Raw genomic sequence first — 19,882 nt, forward strand, 5'->3', positions numbered from 1 at the left:
ATAAAACCACAACCATGCCTATCTACTGCAAGCTTTCTTCTTTGACTCTACAAGTTAATAATTTTGATTTTAAAATGTGTTACTTTTCCTATTAACTGTTATGGCAGCTTGGGATAGAAAGTCATTTAACAGGTAGCTAAACTTGGCAAGAGATTTTAAATTCTAGAAGGACTTTGCCCTCTAATAGAGGATAAAAATCTGCTAAGGAACAGTGTTATATGTAAAAACAAATTGCTTTTACCTGGGAGTTCAATTTCAAAGAAGGGAAAAATCATTCTGATGATACAGAAAAAAAGAAAAAAGGCACAAAGCAGAGCTTCAGGGTTATATATGAAAAGATACTTGTTTGGAAACTGCTACAATATTTGATGGACTATTTTATTAATAGATGATAAGAATGTTAAAGTTTTCAATAAACATATGCTCCAAATATTCAAAATATTGTGAACAAATACATGAAATAAAAGAACCTTTTCACAAAAGTGGAAAATGTCTTTCTTTGGCAGTTGTGGACTATGCTGTCAAGTAAATTCCAATACACTAGCCTGCAAACTCAAGGCAGAGGATGAAAGCAGGCAAGCAAGAAAGCAAGCATGCACGCGTGCACACACACACACACTACACCAATGTGACTTTGTGGCCTAGATTTCAAGGGGGAAAAAAAAAGACATTCATTAAGATGTTGCTATATTCTAAAAATAGCAGAAGAGTCTCTGAACTATCCTTGTTTCACCAATTGGCACCTCTGAGGGAGAGCTCCCATATACATTGATGCATTATCCTTATCATTGTAATTGATGCCTAACACTTCTACAGCCATCAAACGCAGTCCTGAATGGAAGGGACATTAATCTCCATGTAAGATGATCATCACTTTGAAACCCTAAGTGATCTTGAATTTCCTAACAGCTTAAATCACCATACTGCAGGGAGAAAGAATAGAGTGCTACCGACGCACTTCCTGCCTGCCTGCTGAAAGACATGATCTCACAGACCTGAGCACACTGGGAGGCCCAGTGCTATTCCAAGTAGCAGAGGGAAGGGAAGATCACTGTGCCCAGATTCTACCAGCTGACTAGCTCTCCTTCTTCCTGGAGTGGGTAGGAGGCTTTGACAGTATCCAGAGATCCTGAGGAGCCAGCACAGGAAGAGCGATTTTTATTTCCCCTAAAATGTTGTTCTAGAACTTTAGTCTGACTCATCAGAGCCTGCATAGAGCCTGAATTTCCTAATGAAAAGCGTTACAAAAGGCGTTTTCCTTCCTCACATTAACATAATTCTTTTCACAATGAGTTCTCTGAAGAATGAAAGAATATTTTAAGACAACTATGCTATGGCAGAGTCTCAATCTGTTATTAGGAAGTCTGAACAGGCTTTCAAACTTCTGATCCCCTGAAAACCTCCAGGAGAAGTGTGAAGCCAGGTCCCAGGAGCCCCAGATGTATTCAAAGGGAAAACAACAGCAGATAAAATACAGACTAAAATAATAATAAAAAATCATATTATGAACTAACTACAAGGCAATGAAGTCAACAAAACAGATAACATGAATACAGTCTTATAAAAATATAAAATTACAAAATTGGCATGATAAGAAATAGAACACTTAAATAGACCAAAAACCACAATAGAAATGAAAAGTGAAATAATCAGAGAATTCCTATTAAAAAGTTACTTATCCTGACTAACTACAAACAAGTTTCTCCCTCTATGTCTACTGACATAAAAAAACAAAGCTTACTCTATAAAGAGACAAAAGCAAGGAACAGAAATATACTTAGAGCTTGATGCTATTTAAAAAATATATATATATGCACACATATTTACATGTTCTTAGGGAAAACGGGCTGGAAAATGATACACCAAACTGTTAAAAGTGGTTTCCTCTGGGGTACTAGTTAGAGCAGGAATTAATTCAACTTTACATACTTTATGTTGTTTCAAATTCTCACAAGTACATATTACTTTTGTTTAAAAAAAAGGAACTGGATAAAAACAAAACAATGAAATACATGGTTAAAATTTAAAACATTGAAAATAATCAGAAGAATCTACCTTTTTCCCCAGATACCAAGGGAAGCTTCCAGAAAGTGTAGAAGAGAATTGGCTGGATTGAGAGTCACAACTAGTGTCAAACTCATGCTTTGACTTCGGAAGGAGAATGGCACAGCCAGCTGGGAAGTGGGCACAGAAAAGAGTTTGGCCCATTCCTATGATGTGCAAGTAGCTACAGCACAGGATCTACAGTGAATTGGAAATGGGGCAGCCAGTGCCCTGCTGTGTGGAGGCTGCTTTCTCAAGTGGACAGAGATGTATTTGGCTACCTCTGTTCCATCAAAAATCGTTCTATATTCATTCAGAAACAACTCCCAATGTGCAACATGAACATGGGCCAAAAAAAAACGGGGAATGGGGCTGGCCTGGTGGCATAGTAGTTAGTTAAGTTCACATGCTCCGCTTCGGCGCCCCAGGGTTTGCAGGTTTGGATCCTGAGCGCGGACCTAGACCACTCATCAAGCCATGCTGTGGCAGCATCCCACACAAAACAGAGGAAGATTGGTACAGATGTCAGCTCAGTGACAATCTTCCTCAAGCAAAAAGAGTAAGATTGGCAATAGTTGGTAGTTCAGAGCCAATCTTCCTCATATAAGAAAAAGAAATGGGGGGCTGGCCCAGTAGTGCAGCGGTTGGGTTTGCATGTTCTGCTTCAGTGGCCTGGGCTTCGCTGGTTCAGATCCAGGGAGCAGATCTGTATACCACTTGTCAGGCTGTGCTGTGGCAGGCATCCCACATATAAAGTAGAGGAAGATGGGCATGGATATTAGCTCAAGGCCAATCTTCCTCAGCAAAAAGAGGAGGATTGGCAGTAGACGTTAGCTCAGCGCTAATCTTCCTCAAAAAAAAAAAAAAAAAGAAAAGAAACAAGGAATGATGCAGCACATCTCTGCACATACAGTTCCCTCAAGTAAAACAGTATAATGAGGGCGGCCGTGGAAAGAGCCTGCAAGTGGCACATTTTCCATTATCCTATCTGGATAAAGAATAATTTACTGCCTCCTCATAGAAAACAGTGCAGGGGCCACCCGAGACAGTCCAGTAGCATCTAAACAAAGGAAGCTGCAGACGGGAAACTGAGGAACAGGCTGTCCACAAACTATGTTTTTAAATGGATGTAATTTTAAATCTGACGGGAAGATTCTACCAATCCTGACATAGAGCATAAAGGGGACAGGCCTCAAATCTGGGCACAATGAGCTACTGTCTAGTTATTGCTCCAGAAACGGAATTCTCCTAACGCTCCAGGCGCCCGACTAGGGTACACTGGATAGTCACTAGGTGTTGACGGAATTCTTCTTGTTCAAAATGGAAAAGCTAAAAAACAAAACAAATGACGACAATGTGGGGGTTTATAACAAAAAAAAGAAAACAAAACAAAAAGAGAAATAGCCTGTCATCATGAAGATTCACAGGAAGAGCCTGACTTCATCAACTGGGAGATGGCGCTGGGCGACCCTGTGGGCCCGCTGCACCCTGCTCTTCTAGACGGGTGCTTCTGGAACGAGGAGACAAGCCCTCCCTCACCTTCGTATCCCCAGCACACCATCAACACTGAAACGTATCTGTTCAGTGGAGCTTCTTCACATTTTTTCCTGAAATGTTTTGAACCAAGAGTTGACATCCGCAAACAGCAGCATCAGTGTCTTTCACTGCCTCAAGCAAGCTGATAACTCAGTGAAGGGGAAATGGGTGGTTAGGTCTGGAGATGTGCTGATGCACTCAGGAACTAGAACTTAGCGTTATTATGAGCAGAGAAAGTCAGATATCGAATCCTTTTTTAAAAGCCTTTCGGTTAGTGTAAGAAAACACATCACTGACTCCTCTTATAATCTATTCCTAACGTTACTGCAGATATTTAAGGCGGGACTCATCTGCGGAAAACTCCACGCTAGCTTTTGCTCCAGAGTCATGGAGTGGTTAACAGTGCAGCCTCTGAACAGAGATTATCTGGATTCAAGTACTGACTAGTACTCATAATTGTTTAACTTAGTCAAGTCAGCTCGTCAATTAAGTCTCAGTTTTCTTATCAGGAAAATGGGTAGTCGTGAAACTCAAATACATGTTAAGTGCTTAGCACAGTCCTGGTTGTGCGGACAGCCCTACACAGCTGCTATATCCACACACCTTCTTTGACTCTTTGCCTCAAGTCATGCCTCCACTCAACACAGGGCAAATAAATGAAACAGATGAAACATGTACATTTATTTATTCTTTGTTAATATTGAAGTAGGCAGATCTCTCTGCCTCAGTCTTTAGCAAATATCATACAGAAATCTACACATATATACAAATATATAAAAGCATTTGTATAAAAACTGAATATTCATGATTTGAAATTTGACAAATACTGTCAAGTAAAAAGCAGACTATTACACTGAGTTAACATCTCAATCAATGTTCAACCTGAAATCTAAGCATATTTTACACACTAAGAAAAGGGTAATATAAGTAAGTCACTAACACTGTAAATCTGAACACTTCATTAGGCTGAGGTGCGATGGAATAACTTCTAACATCATGTAGAGAAACAAGCAATCAAAGCACATAATTCAGGTCTGAAGGAATGGATTTATCCTAAATTGGTCAACATCAGCACCCAAAGAAAGCAATCTGGCCACTTCCACTTACATGAAATCACTCTTTTAAGTCCACTGTAACTCAGACAAGCATTTCTTTAAAGAGTACTTGTTTAAACAGATCCCTTTGTACAAAAACAAAATGAAACCACTACCCGCTACACACCTTGTACTCAGTAAAAGCTGAGAGACTGAAGGTAAGACATCTTCTAATCCCATACTCACGCTGAAATTATCAACATTGCTGATACAAAAATCAGGGCAGGAAAAGCAGCTCAACCAGGGATGGCGGATGGCAAGAAACCAGCGGCTGATAACACGGAAAAGCCAACAGGAAAGTGGTTTTTAGTGCGGGGGAGCAAAACAGCTTCTCTGAAAGGGCTGCAAAGAGTAAATGAAAACTCAGTCCTCTTTATTCAATGTTTCTCTTTCTTCTACATCCCTAGCAGTCATCCTACTAGATATTCTGAGCAACGAGAACATTTTTAACGTACTCACAAGGTGGTAAGATTAACACAACGTCTATTTGTCAAAAAAAAAAATTAAATAGCAGTTAAAATGGAAAATAAACTACAGAGCTAAATTTTTTATGTATTTTATAGCACTCTCATAGGAAATACTAATGTTTTCTAAAACTGCAATATTTTACATATGCTAAATTGAACGTCAATACTAGATAAGATCCTCTGCAACTGTGGTGTCGAAAATCTGATAGCAAATTTGCTGCTCCGCTCCATTGGTGACATTATATGACTTGATGAAGCATTCCAACCACGGATATGCATCTAGAAATCAAAAAGAAAATGCTATTTAACCATTAAAACTAAACAAATAACTGAAGTATGTATCTAAGCATAGCGCTTAGCTGGAAAAATGAACATATTTAACTTGAAAAATAAACAAACACTTACCAAATTTAACATTATGTACTCTTCCAAATACACAGTGGATTCATGCTATTGTTTTGCAGCAATCCTGACTAATTTGAATTTCTTCCCAACAACAGGAAAAAGTAATTAAATGTGGGCTTTTCAAAATGTTTGATAGCAAAGGTCATAAGTCATCTCATTTCCAATTTTTATTCCTTTTTTTCCTGCGGACTGCTTACTGACCTCCCTGTTTTGTCTTGGCTGACTGAAATAAACTGAACCTGAAGTTCAAATCGGCTCAAGGCCTTTCGCCCCTCTAGCTGAAACTCCCATTAGGTACCAGGCACTGAGTCCATGCAGTGTTGGTAGCACAGATACTATTTTCAAGCTTTGGTCATGATCACAGTAAATAAATGCATAACTTCTAGAAAAGTTTCTTAATGTTTCTTCAAGTATGAGTTTGAAAGACATTGAACTCAGTCCTCAGTACTGGCAAGGGTCAAGCAAGACAGCACTCTCATACACGGCTGGGAAAACTAGAAATGGGTAAAATATTCTTGGAAAGCAACCTGGCAGGATGTATCAACAGCCGACCAGGCCTGTGCGTTCTGATTTGGCAATTTTATTTCCAGAAATCTACCGAAAAGAATCCAAACAGCCAAAAAAAATTAATACTGACATCAAACAGAAGTCTCTAAGTTAAATATTGTCATAGATGTAAAAAACTTATCTTTTTGGAATTGTTATAAAACGCAAAGATCGACCAGGGGAAAATAAAGCCTGATTAAAAGTAACCTATAAAAGTTAAACTGAACAACAGCTAAGTCTGCAGCTCGTAAAATCTGTTACTGATGAAAAATTATTAGAAGAGCCAAATTCTCCTGATATGATTTAGATCTGCAAGTTTCAACGTAAACAGAAATAACAGCCACAAAAAGAGTCCAGTGGTAGCAGATTTAATCAATACAACCTGACCCAAAGATCTGGCTGAGGAATCCAATGCTATCCAGAAAACAACTGAAGCTGATAATAATAATTAATAAAATAAAAATTTGTAAAATCTGAGACTACTTCATGTTGAATAGAAAATTCATCAGTGAATTAAACTGGCTAAACGGAGTTACAGGAAATGTTTCCTGCCAAAATTTCATCCCTGTTGGTATAATTTCAACTAAAATGTTTGTACGTGTAAACAAAGTATCAAATATGCTTGTGATCAAAACTGCCTCCACTTATATTCAAAGCATTTTGAAAATCTTTTCCTTTCAGGAATTCATACCTATTTTATCCCTGCCACTGTCTTCATCCAAAGGTAGATCATACAGTAATCAATTACTACTTAGTAATTTATTTGGATGCAGATTTCAAAGTTTTCATACCTCTAAAAGTCCATATATTAGATATACGCTAGGTGCTATTTCAAGAAAAAAAATAAATGGGATTGTGAAAATATTATTGCCTACCAATTTTTGTTCCTGGAGGACAAAACATATCCATGATCATATCCATACTGTGCTGAAAGTCATCATTGATGAGGATTTCTGATGCTGGAATCTGGAAGAACTTGTCCTTAAAAAAAGTTATAGAAGAAAAAAGGAAACGATATTGATCTCTTTCTAAAGTTATAATTAATACAAAAGTATTTCAATATTATCTAATTAAAATAATCTACACTATTTCATTCTATCAAGATTGTAGAATTCATAAACTGGAGTGCTAGTCTGAACTCTAAAATCTGATTTACTACTTTAATCTAAAAACAGCTTTGAGATATACATATACAAACTCCAGTTAAATTGCTTTGACTTAATGATAAGAAGAATAACGATGACTGGAAAACAGTGAAGCTTACTATTCTCTTCATAGCATATATCCTGAGTGCCTACAATGTGGGCTACGTTTAAAAGACTATAACACATAGTATACATTTGTTTTGTTTTGTGTTTTTTGGTGAGGAAGACTGGCCCTGAGCTAACACCTGTGCCAATCTTCCTCTATTTTATGTGGGAGGCTGCCACAGCGTGGTTTGATGAGCAGCGCCAGGTCCATGCCTGGGAACCAAACCTGCAAACCCCAGGCCACTGAAGCAGAGCACATGAACTTAACCACTATGCCACCAGGCCAGCCCTATATTTATTTGTTTAACTTTTTTTCTCCTCTACTAGGTGATAAGCTTCAGGAGGGAAGGGATTTTCCTTGCTTTCCTCACTGCAATATCCCCATCACACAGAACAGTACCTGGCACACGGAAGTGCTCATTAAGTATTTGCTTAATAAATAGATAAATGAATTGTTAGGCAGGAGACAAATTCTCCTCTTAACCTTAGCCCAGCTTCCTCCTCAATGTGTGTAGTAAAAAATTTAACCTTACTGGCCTTTGCCCTTGGCTTCTGGGAGGTAATCTCTAAGTCTTTAGAATGTCATCCCTGATAGGAGTGTCTTTGTTGGCCTGGGGACCTTGGGTCACACTGGATAGACTAACAATGTGATTTAGGGTGGGGAGTTTGAGGCATGTGGTATTACCTTGACCTCTGGAGGGCTGCAGACTGAGATCAGTCACATGGGCAGTCAACCATGACTACATGATGGAGCGCCAATAAAAACTCTGGACACTAAGACTCGGTTGAGCTTCCCAGGTTGGCAATATTCCATGTGTACTCTTACACATCATTGCCAGGAAAGTAATGCTGTCTACTACTCCACTGGACGAGGACAATGGAAGCTCCATGTTGAAACTTTCATGGACTCCACCCCATGCACCTCTATCCTTGGATCATTTGAATCTGTATCCTTTAGCTATAATAAACCATAACAGTGAGCTATAATAGCTTTCAGTAAGTTCTATGAGTCTTTCTAGTGAATTATCACAACTAAGAGTGGTCTTGGGGGCCTCTAAACTTGCAGCTGGAGTCAGAAGTGAGCAAGGTCTTAGCAACCTCCAAACTTGGAATTGGTGTCAGAAATGAGGGCAATCTTGTGGACTGTTTCCTAGCTTCACACAATATAACTATCTCCCTATCAAAGTAATTTCATTCCCCCTGAATACCTATGCAATTTATGCACTTGTATTTTATTTATTCTTCTAAGTTGCCTTAAATCTTCTAGGTAATAAAGTAGGTACAAATGAATACATTAAAATTCAAAAAAGTATTATTTTTTAGTTAGAAATATCTTTACTACTTCTGTTACTTACAGAATCTATGAGATAAGCTTCCAACACACCTGTTCCATCATCAAGAGTAAATGTCATCACAAACATATGTTGGAGGGGTACAATACCTAGTGCTAGTGAAGAAAAAAAAAGAACAAATCATATGAATCATCCATTCCTTATAATCAAAGTAAAGTAAAAATTGTTTTATGATAGTATGTACCTTTTTTTTTTTTTAGTGAGGAAGATTGTCCCTGAGCTACATCTGTGCCAATCTTCCTCTGTTTTTTAAATGTGGGATGCTGCCACAGCATGGCTTGATGAGCAGTGTATAGGTCTGTGCCCGGGATCCAAACCTGTGAACCCTGGGCCGCCAAAGCCAAGTGTGCACACTTAACCACTACACCACCCGGCTTGCCCCCCCTGTTCATTTTGTTTACTAAAATAATCCAAGAGATAAAGAAAAACTTATACAAATGCCTTTTTCTTCTCCAATACCAATATATCAAGCTCATTTTAGTAGGTTCATTTTGGAACATTATGCTGTACCTACAACAAGGACAATGACTCATGAGCAATTGTATCTTTTTGATTAAATATTAACATAATTATCTTTAAAATGAGTTGATCTTGAAAGAAAACTTGAAAACTAATTCATGAAATGCAATTCATTGCATGTTAGCCTTATGAAAGATAAAATTAAAATACCAGGATGTTCTAAAAAAATAGCACTCAGTTCAATATTTATGATTTTGTAACATGTCTCTCCCTTTTGTATTATAAGCATAGAGATCACTCATTTATTAGAAGATATCATCTAGTTAGACAAAAATGTCAGAATCTGGGATTTCATAATCTGATGAGGAAAAAGGAAGAAATGAAAGTTACTAAATCGCAAGAAAATTTATAGGTTAAAGTGAACATCTTACTTTGTGTTTGGAAACGGAAGACATTCGATATGTTTATAAAATGGAATATTGTCCTCCATTTCTGGAACCCGTATTTAAAGAGGACTAATTAAGGGGGCAAGTAAGAAGAATAAATTAGGGGAAAGAGAACTGAATTAGGACATACAGACATGACAGAAATTGTTAATACAGAGGAACTGACTTTTAGGATTCAAATGGTCTCAATGGATTAAAACTGTGAGCTAAAACCAAGAGGGATGAACAGAAAACCTACCCTGAGGGACCACACAAAGAACTGCATTAAGAAATGGGGAGACCAAGCTTGATAACAAGCAGCTCACGCGAAAGTACCCTGGAATCTCACTGGACCACAAACAAAATGGGAGATAGCAGTATCATATAGCCGAATTAAAAGAGGAAGAAAACAAAAAGAAGCACATCAATAAATATTTATACAATGAAAATTTCAGGCTAGTAGAAGCAGAGTGTCCAATTTTAAGGAAATAAAGCTTTCTTCATATTCCGAATTGGCCAATATCTACAGCCCTATTTCCAGCTTTGAATGCCAAACTTTGCGAAGAGCATTGGTAAAGTGGAGTGTTTACTAAGCAGGAGGAATAAAATAGTAAGGAATGTGGGAAAGTACCAAAGGAGGTGAGGGCGCCTGCTTGGAGAACAGATTCAGTGAAGGCTTGACACATATCGTCAAATGTACAAAGTCTGTGGATCTTACAGAAGAGGGAACAGACGTACTCTAATTCCAGTAGACAGAATGTGGCCCATCTTAAAATTATAGATAAGCAGATTTTGCAAAACTAACAGGAACTGCCGAGAAATTAAATGGATATGTTGGCTTGCAATGTAATGAGTCTCCTGCCACTGAAAGAATTTTAAGCCAAGGCTGAATGACCAGAGTTAAGAATGTGATATAAGAGGATTCTTGCTCCAGCTGAAGACCTACATTGGGTAAAAAGTTGTAACAGCTGTCTCTAAAACCCTTTTCAATCTCAAGATACTACGAACTGGAGAGATTTTTCAGAAGTCATATTTATGATTAATGATTAATAGTAAAACCAATGATTAAAAGATATTAGCATATGCTTGAAAGTTAAGTTTTCAAATATTTTAAAAATTTACTTTATACTTTTAGTACAATCACTGTGAATGATTTTGTTTGAGGAAAATTAAAGTTTAGCTTAGCCTCTGCTCTGGTTTTACTGTATCCACAAATATTGAAATCTAATGAGTGAAATCACCTTATACAAAGACAATTAAAATTGTAGGACATAGAAATTCAGCTAACCTTCTGCCACAGAAGAAGGATTCCATGACGTTTTATCAACCAGAGAATTTAGATTTTGTATTGGTCTCAAACTAGAACACTGTTTACACCTGAAATTAATCAAAGGAAAAAAACTATAAACATCTAAAAATAATTTATTATAATTATTAACTCAATTAATTATTATACCATTTTTGCTATTCAAGCATGCACAGTTTAAAAAGCAGATTATTACACAAAAGAGCACTGCACCTTCTATGTTGTAATGTGCATATTACAAACAGAATTATAGAAAAAATAAGCCTTTTACAATAGAAGCAATCAAAAAGATAGTGTGGCTCAGAATAAACTAAATTGAGAATCAGAGAGAGGTTCTAGGTCCAGATTGTTAATTAATTTGGCTAATTTCCTTATTTGGTAAAATGAAAAAGTTTAAAGAGACAATCTCTAAAGACTCTTTCATTTTTTTTTTTTTTTTTGAGGAAGATTAGCCCTGAGCTAACTACTGCCAATCCTCCTCTTTTTGCTGAAGACTGGCCCTGAGCTAACATCCGGGCCCATCTTCTACTTTATACATGGAATGCCTACCACAGCATGGCATGCCAAGCGGTGCCATGTCTGCACCCAGGATCCGAAGTGGTGAACCCCGGGTCGCTGAAGTGGAACGTGCGCATTTAACTGCTGTGCCACTGGGCCAGCCCCAAGACTCTTTCATTTTATGTCTCTGTGAACAATATATAACAGCCAAGGTCTTAATTAAATATAGCCAATAGGAGAAAATTATTCTGACTAAAGAAGTTAACACTAGCAAGATTTCAGGTAATATATTCAGTAATCACATATTTAGAAGTTCAGAGTTTATGATGCCTAATTCTATAGCTATCCTTTGTAATAAAAAATCACTCAAACTATATAATGTACTAAAATTGCACATTATTTAGTATGGTATTTTGCTTTATTTATATACAAAGATATTTTAAGTACAAGTAATTTATTTTATTTATTTTTTTGGTGAGAAAGATTGGCCCTGAGCTAATATCTGTTGACAATCTTCCTCTTTTTGCTTGAGGAAGATTGTCTCTGAGCTAACATCTGTGCTAATCTTCCTCTTCTTTGTGTGTGGGACACTGCCACAGCATGGCTTAATGAGCAATGTGTAGGTCCATGCCAGGGATCTGAACCTGTAAACCCCAGGCCGCTGAAGCAGAGCATGTGAGCTTAACCACTATGTCACTGGATGGGCCCTGTAATTTATTTTTTATTACATATCATCACAATGTTTAGATGTTGATAAGAAAATATGCGTGAGTAAAAATATAAAATCAACATTTAAAGGGTTCACGCAGACTCTTTTTCATTTGCAATCTAGGGAAAAATAGAAGGTCACTATATTAAATGTTATCCCTTTCCACCCTTCAAATATAAACAAGTTTTTTTTTTAACAAAAAAGGAAATTGAATGGAGTATTCCTGCCTTAAAAAAAGGGCTGTGATATTAACTTTAGACACTGATAAAGCAAGTATACAAATTAAAAATTAAGTATACAGATTAAAAATTAAGAGTAACAAGTAAAAATTAAATAGAGAATTCATTACTTCCAAAGCAGTAAAACAGGAAAAAGAAGAAAATTAAGCACATTTTTATAAATCAATCCAACAGAAGACTTGAGGAAAAAATAAGCAAAATAATAAAAAAAAAGGTGGGGGAAGAGGGAATCAGTAATTTAAGTGGAAAACAAAATAAAAGGTAGAAATAAAACCTAAATACATCAGTAATTAACATGTTTTAAACTCATCTATTAAAAGACAAATAAAATCTAATCCTAAGTACTTATTAATGAGCCCTACTAAAATATAACAACAAAGAAATGAGGGATGAAAATAAGATACCAAGCAATTACCAACTAAAAAAACCCCTCATACAGTAATAAAAATTGGAGGAAAAAAAATAAAGCTTAAGGCAAAAAAAATCAGGGTTAGAGACAAAGTCATTACATATAGATATACAGAACAATTAATTCATCAGGAAAATGAAACACTGAACCTTAATAAACCAGCAAAAGGGTCTCAAAATATATAAAGCAAACACTGACAAAAGGTCATAAATCCACAATCACAGAGGACATTAACCATATTCTCTAAGAAGTGATTAAACAGACAAAATTATAAAGGAGAAAAGTTGTAAATATGATTAACAAGCTTGTCTAATGGACATAACTAAATGCTATTAAACACTAAACACAACTATTAAAGAATACACATTCTTTGCAACCTATGCAATATATACAAAATCTGAACGAATATATTCTAGGATAAAGCAATAAAGAAATCTCAAAGAACCATTATGAAAGGCATCACGCTATCTGGTTACAAAGTAATCTAACTAAAACACAAACCAAAACATAACACCTAAAATGCGTGTTTGAAAATTTTAAAATACACATCTAAATAATTCATGGGCTAAAGAAGAAATTATAATGGGAATTATGAAACATTTAGAAGGTACAAGAAAAACACTATCTAACAAATCTTGGGTTAAAGCTACGGCTATTTTCTCAGGCGGAAAACTACAGACTTAAACGGACTAGAACTGCATGTCAATAAATTGAAATTAAAAAAATGAACTGAATATTTTTCCAGAAAAATTTCATGAATAAAACAGATTCAAGAAGAAACAGAAAATCTTAAGAGTAGAGTAAGTAAAACCTTTAACGTTTTGACAAACATTTAGGTAAATACGACCAGATTAATATTTAAAAAATCTGTAAAACAAAAGAAACCACAGAGTTAAAAAGGTATGACAGACTAGAAGTTTCTTGAAATGCATGTCTGTTTCTAGCTCCTATGTATCCTGTTATCTTTTAATTCCTCAGTGGGAACCAATTTGTAACTTTGTACCACAGAAATTCTGGAAGCCAATCACTTAACTTTTACTGGGCTGCAGCTCTGCACCTTTCTCTATAACTAGTATCTAAATCTTTGTGAGAGAAAACAAATGAATATTAGCCTCTCCACTAGCCTTATACCTAGCACATGGTAGGTACTCAATATACATGCTATCAAAAGAATAAATATATACCAGAAAAATCTAGTACACATACATTGGTACTCAATAAATATCTACTGAATATATAGCAACTAGTGAGATAAAATAATAAAAATAAAAATTACTCTTAAACAGTTTTAATTCCAAAAATGTCCAGAATTGAGAACATACCCATAGTGATGTGTTTTTCTTTGTATAAGGAATGGTACTGAAAGGTCGAGGAGTTCCAGATCTTCACGGCCAGACTTCACAGGAATTACACTATGAAACTTGCTTGAGAGTTTGCACATCTCACTGAGTGTACCTCCTGTTAAAAGAGAATAAATAAACCGCTCTAGTAGCACAAATATAATGGAGGCAAAATGGAGTGTCTATAAAGTAACACGTGAGTTATAGTAAAAGACTAAGGAGGTTGACAGAAAAAGATAAATGCAAGCCATGAATTTAGATGACATATATTTATTGGGAAAAATAATAATTTGTAAACTTAGGATCCTACACATTGATTAAAGAAACCACCGTACAAAAATGCTGAGACTTGAGCAAAATATAAGGCTTGTGAAATTTTAACCATCTTCTTAAATTTATAAAAAATTGCTCTTCATGCCAGGAACATTTTAGTTCAAATACTCACAAGAGAATTAAACTGAGATCCAAAGTATGACAGGATTCTCACTATTAAATTTGCTATATACTACTAATGTCTAGGCAAATTTAGCCTTGAGTTTGAAACAAATCTTTTAAACTTTCACGTCAACAATAAATTTAAATACAGATATGAATAGTTGATGTAATATGAATTCATGTATAGTGTTTGTTCATTTTTCCTGGGAAAATCATCACACTTTCCCTAATTCTATGACAGGGCGGGCATGAAAACCATTACGCTGGCCAAGAAGATACAGTATGCCCCATGGTGCACCATTATTGGAAGGCAGCATTACCTATGATAACTCAAACCTACTGGTACCTTTTCTGGTGTACTTTTCACTTAGATTGACAATTCTGCCTCTCTAGGGAAAGAGACTATGGTTTATAAAAACAGTTCTATGTATTCCCTAAAATTTGTGTAAAATTTGTAATGTTAAAATTCAACTGTGAGGGGGAAGCACTTCCAGCATAGTAAAGTAAGGACGCCCAAAAATACAACTCTCCGTAAAAGCAAAAAGAACATTGCCAAAAACTGTCAAATATGACTTTTTTCAAAACTCTAGAAATTAACCAAAGGCTTGCAACAATCCAAGGAGTGTTAATTTCAAAAGAAGTGGTAAGTCTTGGTAAGAAGAGCAAGCTGTGTGGCATTTTAACTTGCCCCGCTCCCATCCCTCTCTCCACAGCTCTGTGACAGCTGGAAACCACAGTTCTGCCATGTCATACTGCAGTTAGATCCTAGTCTATGGTTAGAATTATAATACTCAGAAATATGATAAAATAAAAATAGCTTATATTTTGATGAAACTCTTTTAAACATTAAAGTGCTTTCACATACACTCATTAAAAAGCTATGTATGGGCCGGCCCGGTGGTGCAGCAGTTAAGTGCACACATTCTTACTTCCTGGTGTCCCGGGGTTTGCTGGTTTGGATCCCGGGTGTGGACATGGCACCGGTTGGCACACCATGCTGTGGTAGGCATCCCATATATAAAGTAGAGGAAGATGGGCATGGATGTTAGCTCAGGGCCAGGATTCCTCAGCAAAAAAGAGGAGGACTGGCAGTAGTTAGCTCAGGGCTAGTCTTCCTCAAAAAAAAAATAAATAAAATAAATAAAGCTCTGTAAAAGTGTATTACTTTGGATGTACTTATTTATTCAATAAATATTTACTGGGAGCCAGTTACATGCCAGGTGTACTAACCTAGGTGCTGAAGATACACAGATTAAAATAAACACGGATCCTGTCCTGAGGGAGCTTACATTCTAATAAGGACATAAATCTCTAAACAGACAGATATGACACAAATATGATACAAGCAGAAAAGCGCTGTATTGGAAGTTCACACGGTATGTAATGAAAACCACTCAAATCTGCCTGGCGAATCAGAAAAGTGCTTGGTACATGTAGGTGTCCATTAAATATTTCATATAAACTGGTGAATAAAGGGAATCATTGAGTTTACTTCTGGAGATGTACTAGAGCAGAAATTCTCAGGAGAATAGCAATGGAATGGCAAAGAGGCACAGAAACATGTTCTGTGTGTAGGAATTGCCACCAGCTCAACATGGCCGGAGGGCGGAATGGGAACTGAGGAATGGCAGAAGATGAGACTGAAAGTTTGTGGGATGAGTAGTAATTAAAGATAGAATTGGGAGCTAAGGAGACTTTTTATTCAAGCTTTCTTTGGACCCTCAAGGCCAACTTGGCTTCAGCATAGAATTCTGTGGGAGGCAGGATAACACAGGAGGACCCAAAGGCATACGTGACACCCTCTTAGCTGGCCCTACAAGGACCATTCTTATAGAACCCGATAGAACTATGGCTTTATGCTATTTTTAGGGCATATGAATAGTCTTATTCCATTTTTTGTGTGTGTGCCTGTGTCTGTGTCTATGTGTTTTTGTTTTTACATCTCTCTCCTGGTACGGATTAAAATATTGCTAGTGGAACAAGATACCGCATCCTACTCATCAAAGTGGCTAAGTTTTTTAAAAACCCAGTATATGATGATGTGGGTAGGGGAACAGATAATCTCACATGCTGCTAAAGCATATGCACAGTAGGATAACTTTACTAGAAAGTAATTGGGCAATATTTACTTAATTCCTTGTGCCCCCATAATTACACTTCATCCAGGGGGGAGATAAAAGTTTGTCACAGAGTTACTATGTTAAAAAACAGAAAACACTTAAGTTCCACCACTTACTATCTGCATTGGGAAAGACATTTAACTCATCTGCGGTTCAGTTTTCTTATGTATAAAAAACAGCTTATAATAGTACCAAATGCATAGAATTATGATGATGATTAAATGAATTAATACATAGAAATTAATTAAAATAGTTTCTGGTACGCTATAAATGTATTATACAAGAAGTGTTCATGAAAATGATACAAATGTTTATATACATATGTATTCATATATACACATTTTCTAAAATGATTATGTATTACTTTTAACAATAGAAAAATATCAGTAATAAAAATGATCATAATTCTTTGTACTAAAGGTCAGCTCACATAAAATGAAACTATTCTCTAACAAATTAAAGATGATGTTTTCCTTTTATTCTGGAATATTATTAAGGAAGAAAAGTCTCAAGGAAAATCATGAAACTAAATCTGGCATGGGAAAAATATGTAGTATATATATTAGGGAAAAATAAGACAAAAATGGAAAGGAAATGAATAAATAAAAATGAATCAAAGCTTCATTCTTTTAAAACATGCCAAGTTATCTTTACCTGTTTCAAGGGTCCCTTCCTTGAGTTAGATATCAATTGATGACTCATTCTATTTTTATGAAACAACAGTGACATCCAGAGGCCAAGATAATAGCAACTGTACATAAGAAGGACCACTTGATTATCACTAAGTTCAACAATCACCTTGGATCTGATTACGATTACATGCAGAAATCCAGCATTTGAGTTTAACGTATAATTTCAAAATGTCATTCAGATAAATTTATAAATATGTGTGCATGTAGATATCTGAATTGAATTGTTTTATACAATATATTCCATTTTATGGAATTTAACAATATTTTGACTTTATATGTCCTAGGTTGCCAGTAAAATATATTTAACAATAATTATAGAAAGACATAAGCGAAAGCTGTATTCTAATAAAACAGTAACTTAAATATCTTACCTTCTATCAAAATTAGACAGTCATTTGAAAGTGGAAGAATACCATTATTTTTCACAAAATGAACAGCTACTTTTCGTTCTCCTTGATCTTTAGTGGTCCAGATTTTCGAATCATATAATGTGGTATTCTGTAATTTGGTATCCGGGGTTTTAGTGGCAGCCTCTTGCAAAATTATATCCAAATCACCCTCACCTGGAACTTCTTGCCTAAAATTGACAATGAAATTAACACATTTGGTGTAAGCTTGGAAATTCAAATCTAACAAATTATTCAATTAAAAAAATTGGCTTATATGCCAATGAGTCAACTGATTATTTTAAAACATGGAGATAATTCACTTTGCAGATTAAATGAATCAATAGAAATATATTTGATGATATTTCATGATTAAGCAGATCCATACTATAGTAATATTAACCACTGAAATTTCCTTGCCTGGCTTTGTGATACCAAGATTGCTTATAATTATTTCTAGCATCAATTTGTTCACCTCTGTAAGGGAACGCTAAACTCTCCAGTGGGAGAAAAAAATGAAGAAGCCCTGTCTTCACTCCAGTTAAATATCCACTTGCCATCTAAGTAATCTCACTTTCATAGGGCGCCTACTTTACAAACCAATATTCCTTTTGATTCCTTTTAATTTAGAATAATAATTTTAAAAAGTCTGATGGTAAAGTATGATGCAGTAGAAATGGCATGATCTGGAGTCAAAAGGTCTATGTCCTTGTTCTGATTCTGTCACCAAACAGCTGTGTAACTTTAGTAACCTTTCTGAGATGATTCCTTATTTGTTTGAAAAACAATCATGGACAGGAGTTTTGTTTGGCAAAGCTATATGATTTCACAGAATTTGATAATACTTCAAGAATTATCTAAAATCTGTATTTCTATCTTAATTCCAACTACCATTTTAAGCTCAAATGGGAAGAAGACAGTCCCTCATTTTATTTAAGGAGATTTGATGATCAAATATCTCCACTAATGGTATTATATTTAGATTTTGGAGGGGAAAATTTTGTATATTAGTCTACACAGAAGCACACACAAAACAATATATACACCACAAATATAATGGAGATGTATATATATTTACATATTATATATTTAGAGGGCAGAGAGTCCAATTACAGAAAAAGGGGGAAGAGGGATTAAAAATAATTTTCAGAATATGTCTTCAGCTAATAAGTATATATTCATTCTAATATCTTATAAATTTACTTGTATACTTACATAATAATTGGTGTTTGGAATAAAGACTTTGAGATACTGAGAAATTCCTAATTCCTAACAAAAACTTAAGTTATATTTACTTTATTGTAGTTATTAAGCAAGAAGAAATATTTCCAACAAGGCTTTCTATATCACTTAAAAATTTCAACGAAGCAGAATTTTATTTAAGAATTTTCATTAATAACGATTTACTTTTAAGAAGATTTTGGTGATAAATGAAAAAGTCTCCCCAAATATTTTTATAGTTTGCATTTATCAGAGCTACTAAACTGAATTGAAAATAGCACCTACTTTTATTTATTATTATAAGCAATACCAGAAGGATTTACTTTCTAAGAATTTAGTATTTTCTCTTAAAAACGTTACCATTCTTTCAAATACAATACATAAAGGCAGAATTTAGTCCTTGCCAGGACTTAATCTGATATATATGAAAGCGTATATATACAAACATGAAATGAAAACTTCTGTTTTACTATGGAAAATACTTACAGTGAATGACATTTAGAACAATGAAGTTTAACGGACTGAAAGAGTCTTCTGGGCTTATAAGACCTCAATTTTGCTCGAATTCGATATTGTTGAGGAGCCTTTTGTTTCAAAATAGCACATAGTGGAGTTTTCTCCAAATATTGATGATCTGTAAGTACTATAAATAATTTTTAGATTAAGTTAGGATAATCTACAAAAGTGATAAGTATATTCATGATATGAATCCCCTTGAACCAAATATATACAACAAAATCTAATTAAGTTGCATTAATTGTGAACCTTGTTAACATTTTGCCACATTTGATTTATCATCTCCATCTGTCTTTCTCTCTCTCTCCATATATATAAACCTTACAGATACATGATTCATATATATATAAATCCCTTGAGAATAATTTCCAGACATCATGCCCCTTTATCCCTAAATACTTCAGTGTGTATTTCATAATAAGAAATTTCATTGA

The 19,882-nt window shown here is 35.4% G+C and overlaps 1 protein-coding gene across 3 annotated transcripts in view; it reads right to left on the reverse strand.

Moving 5' to 3' along the window:
- Nucleotides 1–4,247: 4,247 nt before the first annotated feature.
- POT1 (protection of telomeres 1) overlaps nt 4,248–19,882 on the reverse strand; it is a 91,763-nt gene continuing 76,128 nt past the window's right edge. For all 3 annotated transcript variants that reach the window (XM_046670479.1, XM_046670480.1, XM_046670478.1), the window contains 7 exons: nt 19,419–19,575; nt 17,697–17,902; nt 14,061–14,196; nt 10,866–10,954; nt 8,697–8,788; nt 6,967–7,072; nt 4,248–5,419 (listed from right to left, as the gene is read on the reverse strand). In XM_046670479.1, the coding sequence (XP_046526435.1) occupies nt 5,307–5,419; nt 6,967–7,072; nt 8,697–8,788; nt 10,866–10,954; nt 14,061–14,196; nt 17,697–17,902; nt 19,419–19,575 (899 nt within the window). In that variant the 3' untranslated portion in view covers nt 4,248–5,306. The remainder of the gene's footprint in view (nt 5,420–6,966; nt 7,073–8,696; nt 8,789–10,865; nt 10,955–14,060; nt 14,197–17,696; nt 17,903–19,418; nt 19,576–19,882) is intronic.

The sequence above is a fragment of the Equus quagga genome, chromosome 8, assembly GCF_021613505.1.
Source record: "Equus quagga isolate Etosha38 chromosome 8, UCLA_HA_Equagga_1.0, whole genome shotgun sequence".
Taxonomy (NCBI): domain Eukaryota; kingdom Metazoa; phylum Chordata; class Mammalia; order Perissodactyla; family Equidae; genus Equus; species Equus quagga.